The sequence below is a fragment of the Egretta garzetta genome, unplaced genomic scaffold (assembly GCF_000687185.1).
Source record: "Egretta garzetta isolate BGI_Z169 unplaced genomic scaffold, ASM68718v1 scaffold69, whole genome shotgun sequence".
Taxonomy (NCBI): Eukaryota; Metazoa; Chordata; class Aves; order Pelecaniformes; family Ardeidae; genus Egretta; species Egretta garzetta.
This window is the reverse complement of record NW_009260790.1, coordinates 477713-483820: the sequence shown is the minus strand read 5'-3', so window position 1 is coordinate 483820 and position 6108 is coordinate 477713. Positions and strand designations below refer to the sequence as shown.

Here is a 6108-nt window from a genome sequence, read left to right as displayed (position 1 = left end):
TGCAACACATTACATCTCCCCCCTACTGTCTCCAATGTGATAAACTTCAAGCACCAAGCTTGAATAAGAAAACTCTGGGAACACTGCAAAAATAGTTATTTGTATGGGTGCAAAGCCATGTTGAAGCATCCAAATCTGTTGATCCATGTTGAAGTGAAGGACTAGCAAAAATAGTCAGAACTTTTAAAAATCCCAATACTCCCTAACAAAACAAACAAAAAAACCCTTCCAGTTTGGAATCTTAACACCACAAAAACAACAATCACAGTCTACAGTGCTAGAGTTGTCAGTTCACAGCAGCTTGTATGAGGACTAGAAGTCTCAAGGCTCCATCTAATGCTATTTACCCCAGTTCCCGAGCAACAGAACCTCATCTTTACAAGACCCAAGATCTACCTGTTTGTTTGGGGTTTTTTTTGTTTGGCTTTGGTTGTTTTTGGTTTTTTTTAAAGGTTACAACAACTAACACAGACTTTTGCCTCATAATACTCATTCCTTACAGTACACTCAGCAAACTACAGATGAAGCATTTACCTGTGTAAAACTTCATCAAGGAGGGGACTAACAATTTAGTGGAGAGAGGATGATTCTCAATCATTTCAAAGAACTTTTGTGTCCGGGGCTGAACAGCTGGATTTGTCATGAACATCACTTCCACCAGCTTGGCTACTAAATAAGGATTTCGGATGTAATTCTGGTTGCACAGCATCACAACAAGGAACATCACTATGTCCTGAGTGCAGGGCTCATAAAGCACCTGAGGAGCATATCTGATAAGAGGGAGATAAGGAAAACAAAATGAAAAACAGCAAGCCTGTATTGTCTACAGAAGATTTATCGTATACATCAAGTAAGCTCAGATCACTCATTAGCAACAGGAAGTTTAGTCATTTTATCATAATTCCCAATCTTTCCAGAAACTAGCTTTTTGCTCTTCCAAAAGGTCTTTTGCCAGCTGTTCACTGGAACCCAAATTTTAGCCTGAAACACGATCATATTCTATTGTTGCGCACAGTAGCAAATTTGCTATGAAGTACCACTGTAACAGCACCTCAGGGAGGCAAAAGCAAACATCTCCTCTTCACACAACACAGCAAAGCCTGAATTTGAAGGTACGTTTTCAGGAAGAAAGGGACCACCTTCAGAGCTCCAGTATTACATCTGAATAGGATCCATGCCCATCTAAACTGCTGAACGTACACAAATGCATTTTGTCCCAGCAAATTTATAAATGGGGGAATTTTCTACTTAGTAAGCTATGAATTTTTAAAAATATTATTCTAGTGATGATTTAACATATCGTGAAATCAAAGGACTCAAACTCCAAACCATAAAAGCAAATTCTTGGGGGGAGGGAACCAAAAAAACTTCAACTTTCTTCCAAGAAAAAATTAGGTTAGAAGGGACTCTGGAGCTCACCCAGGCATTATAGCTGCAGCAATACCTGCCAATATCATAATCTTATGGCTGTTGTTAAAAAACAGAACATTAACTACAGAATAGCTAGGAAATGACTTTTGCACCCTACATTTATGTGTAAATTTATGTTTGTTATAAATCTGTAATTTATTTTACTGAGGTAAATGGTAGTACAAATTTCCTTTAGATACAGCTTCACTTACTGTACAATAAAAAATAAAAATTCAGCAACATCTTCCACGTAAAACTCTGGCAATGCTGCAAATACCTTCGGAACGTCAGGAGTTAAAGGCAATTTTATGCTGTAGAATAAGAGAGACAACAAACAGGAGAGTAAAATAGCAGGGTTAAGTAGGAAGTGTCACGAGCTCTCCTCTGGAATTCTCCTACGGGAACACTTTACAAGAGTTCTGACACTGATTTTTAAAAATCCATGTCAATACTTCGAGTGTAACTAAACATACCCGAGGGTTGTTCTCTCCCTGCAATTAAACCTTAAACTATAAATAAGACATATGTTCCATGCAAGAATTTAAGTCACTGACATAAAGTAACAATCACATAAGAATGCAGACACTGTAAAAAAAAAAAAAAAAATTAAGTTCTAGAACTAGTAAATTGAGTAAACATTTATCTTTGATACAATTTACATAGACAATCCTGACACTCACTTGGGATAGGCAGGGTCAAGAATGCGAAGCATCAGCTGAATCACCATGCCATAGAAATTCAGACATCTCCTGAGAAAGTTTTCATCCAGCAAACCAGCATCTGCACAAGCCTTGCACCTCACCAGTTTCTGCAGAATATCCATAGAAAAACTCATCCAGGGCAAGACAACATAAAAGGAAGGTCAAGCCTATCCAAGCTAATGAATATCTGTGAATTATGACAATTATGCAATAGTCTGTTCTTAAAATATGCTCCTCTTTGAAAAAGAAAACGGGGCTCTTAAGCCCCAACATATCAAGAAAAACATGCACATAATTCAGAGTTGCAGGGACAGAGGAGCCTTTTACAAGCTTTATGGGAACACTGAAGTAAATAACAGAGATATCAAAGTGGGAAAATGTGCAGTTAAAGTTATTTTGGTGATACAGCTCAGAAAATTTGTGTCATTTTATACTAGGAAGAGCTAAGCAGGACAGACCTTCCAAAGAGAGGACCCCAGCATACTCATCTTTGCAAAAATTCTACACGAGATTAAGGACTAGAGAGTTCCATCTCCATCTTGGGCAAGGATCATGCATGCACAACTATCCCTGAACAAATCACAGTCCCTTTGCTGTTCTCTCTCCAATAAAAATAATATTTTCTTCTTTCTGAGGAATACTGGCTAAAGTTAATCTTGATGTTATTTTGAATTTTACATTCACCGCTTACGTTGTATGGTATCACGACCAGCATCTAGGAAAGTACTCACATGGTTCATAGATTCAAGCCCACTATTTTCATGAAGCATCAGTGGGAAGTTGCATTTAAACATTAGGACACCAAGTAAATATACAGACAGGTTGACAGAGGCATTTAGTTGGGAACTGAATCACTTACAAACCTTAAGCTGTGTCTTGCAACGTTTCAGCATTTCTCGATGCCTGGTAGCCAGAGGAGAATCCTTCCATTGACTTTCATTGTTTTTCAAATCTTCAACAGTCCTGAAAACCATATGCAGTAATCAGTTATCATGATAGAGGGGATATGTTCTGTCATCTACAAGGCATTTTAACCTGCTTATCTGCTAAATACCAAGGAAATATTGAGAAGTGGGGAAAAAAGCTACTAATTTTCATAGAAGTTACCCATCATCGTAACACGAAAAACAAATTGCTTTTGTGCATGCAGACTGAACATCTGCACAGTGTGCAAAGGCACTACATACACTAGCTCCAACATACACGCCTGTCAGACAAATCAGAACAGTGGAAAGAAAAAAAAAAGGATGAAACATAGAAGGGGTCTATCTTGCCTGACAAACTAATTTTATGCACAGTATTTAAAAAAAGTATTTGCCTTTTCTCTTTTTTTCACACTGAAGTCTACAATCACTCTAAAGGAAGGTTAAAAGGATGTTGTTAAAATTAACACCAACACAAAGAAGGGCTGGTCCAGTTAGCAGCGAGATATTTAGAGATCTCATTGATCTTCTAATATCAGAAAGGAAAACGGAAAACAGAATCAGCTAAGGAAAAAAAAGGTGGCTGACAACAGGACGTGTTAGAAACACCTTCCCTTTCCCAAGAAAGGTACAAGTCTGCATCCCGCGCATCTTCCCACCATTGTAAAAGGTTTTTTTGCAGTTTTGTTCTACCCTTCTCATGCTCCACTCCCCATAAAATTCAGGTTTGCAGAGGAGTACAATGTATGAACCATCTATAGTCTCCCCATTAGCGTAAGGACCAGTAAATCAAGGTGGTTGATAGTACCTCCCCTCCCTTTACCCATCATCTCACTCTGCCCCATAGAAGAGAGAACTTGAATGTACATTACACACACCATTTATATTAAAAAAAAAAATCCTATGTATTCCCATATCTTAATCTTCTTTAGGAAGGGCAGCTGTTTAGAATAAAACTCAAGATACTGAACTATATGACTACAGTCCCTTTTCATCCCTCCTCTAAACTCAAATTCTTTTCCATGTCAATCTCTGCCTACAGCAGAAAAATATCCAGTCTAATTTCTTTATTACCAACATCTAATCACATTGCCCTGTGTTGCAAGCAAGTAAGCAATTTATGGAAAATGCTGAATGCTAAACTCCTATTGATGTCAGTAAAAGCCAAGAGCTCTTCACTCTGCACCGTTAGTGGAGATTGCTGCATAAGCAACTCCTTCACAACAATTCTAAATAAGGAAAAAGAAGCGATTCCTTTTTCAAGCCAAATGTATGGCTTATTTACAAGTAATCCACAGGCTGGTTTTTTTTTGTTTTTTTTTTTTTAAGATATACTGACTCTTCTTGCTCCATTCTCTGCAGCTTCCCAGGTCCTCAGCCTGCATGTGCTTTAAGAGCTAAAAATGAAATCACTACGAGCACAGTCCAAAAATCCTGTAATGAACTCATGGTATTACTGCCAAGAAACATTTACCAAAATGCAGTGAGTGCAATTATAAACAGTGGAAAATACTGATGATACAAAAATCTGTTCTAATTTTAACAGAGTATTCTTCGAGGTTTAGCAACTATAAAAGTCTATTTGAATTTATGCCAAGAGAAACAGAAAACAGCAGTATCTTCATGTTAACATCATAACTTTTATTTATAGTTTTTAAAATGGTAAACCACATGCTGAATTACAAGTACATCAACAATATTAAGAGTTTACTGCTGAAGGCTTCCTTCCCCTCACACCCCAAGAGTATGACAAGTTATCCCACCTCAGAAGCCAAGGGGAAAAAGGTAAATATCTTCTGGGACATACAAAACAGCTCAGGCACCACTAACAATGTCTTGTTTCTGAAATCACAAGTCATCTACAGTGACTTGATTATCAGACATGGAACTTTATAAGCACTCCTATAGCTATACCAAAGAGCCTAAGGCACTGATGTCCGTGTACCATCAACCACACCACAGATTAAGTTATAATAGTGTTAAGCAAGATCATGAATTCTTAAATGCTCAAAAGATTATTTTTTAAATAGAATGGTTTTCTCACCAAGCTGCCTTGTGTAACTAATATCCTCCATTCCACTATTATTTGAATTCCTGATTCAAGCCACAGTCCCTGAACACAAGCAAAAATCCTTAAGGGCCAAAAGCAGATCAACAGTAGTTAGACTGATCTGTACTCAGCAACAGTTTTACCCAAGTTGGCACCCTAATTTCCATTAAGTTTATAAGACTTGCCATCATGGTGAGAAGCAGCATGGCTAGGATGCTAGGACTCTCAGATGTACTAGATGATTAACAACTTCTTACCTGTTGAGTTCCCTGATGGCCCGCAGTCTACGTATGTACCGACGGCAGCTTGGCAGGATTGAGAGATGATGGGCATGCAGGGTTAGGAAGAAACATTCTGTTGGGAATTTCGGCTCAGAAAATGGAGACGGATCCCTATCTAGAAAACAAACAAACAAAGAAATTAAAAAATTAACTGCCTTAACTAGAGGTGAGACCCTGAACTCAATTTTCTTTAAATCAAGAAAGAGCAGACAGCATCAAGAAAAAGCACTTAGGAATAAGGGAATTATTTGCTGGAATCAAGTAGTTCCATGTTTCTCCAATATCAAAAACAAAAGGCAAAGCAAATGCTTAACATATCTTAATAAGAGGACTCACAAAGTTCAGCAATCCAGGCTGTAACATCCTCCATTGTTGCTTTCACTCTTGTCTCATCTGTTGGGAGGTCAATACGACACCTGGGATGAAATATGTACATGGGATCAACCGTTTCCAGCTTTATCTTCGTACTTAGTTGCTGTAGTACCCATAAGAAGTTGAGCATAAAGCCATCTGTAGATACTAAACGATCATCTGTCTGTGGGGTAAGAAAGTAAATAGTTGAAGACATAAGCTTAGAAGTACAAGGGTATTTCCTGCTGCTTTAACAGTATTCAACAAACAAGTTCAAGAAAAGGGCGAAATGATGAAGCACATTGATATGTAAGGAGACCGTTGTCATAACAGGAGGGTCACTTACTAACTTACGTATTATCTTTCTCTATGGTTCAAGTAGTCATTCTCAA

The 6108-nt window shown here is 37.9% G+C and overlaps 1 protein-coding gene across 8 annotated transcripts in view; it reads right to left on the bottom strand.

The window, feature by feature from the left end:
- UBE4B (ubiquitination factor E4B) overlaps window positions 1–6108 on the bottom strand; it is a 37277-nt gene that overhangs the window by 6660 nt on the left and 24509 nt on the right. For all 8 annotated transcript variants that reach the window (XM_035901809.1, XM_035901802.1, XM_035901803.1 and 5 more), the window contains 6 exons: window positions 5702–5900; window positions 5342–5480; window positions 2975–3074; window positions 2091–2218; window positions 1623–1721; window positions 535–770 (listed from right to left, as the gene is read on the bottom strand). In XM_035901809.1, the coding sequence (XP_035757702.1) occupies window positions 535–770; window positions 1623–1721; window positions 2091–2218; window positions 2975–3074; window positions 5342–5480; window positions 5702–5900 (901 nt within the window). The remainder of the gene's footprint in view (window positions 1–534; window positions 771–1622; window positions 1722–2090; window positions 2219–2974; window positions 3075–5341; window positions 5481–5701; window positions 5901–6108) is intronic.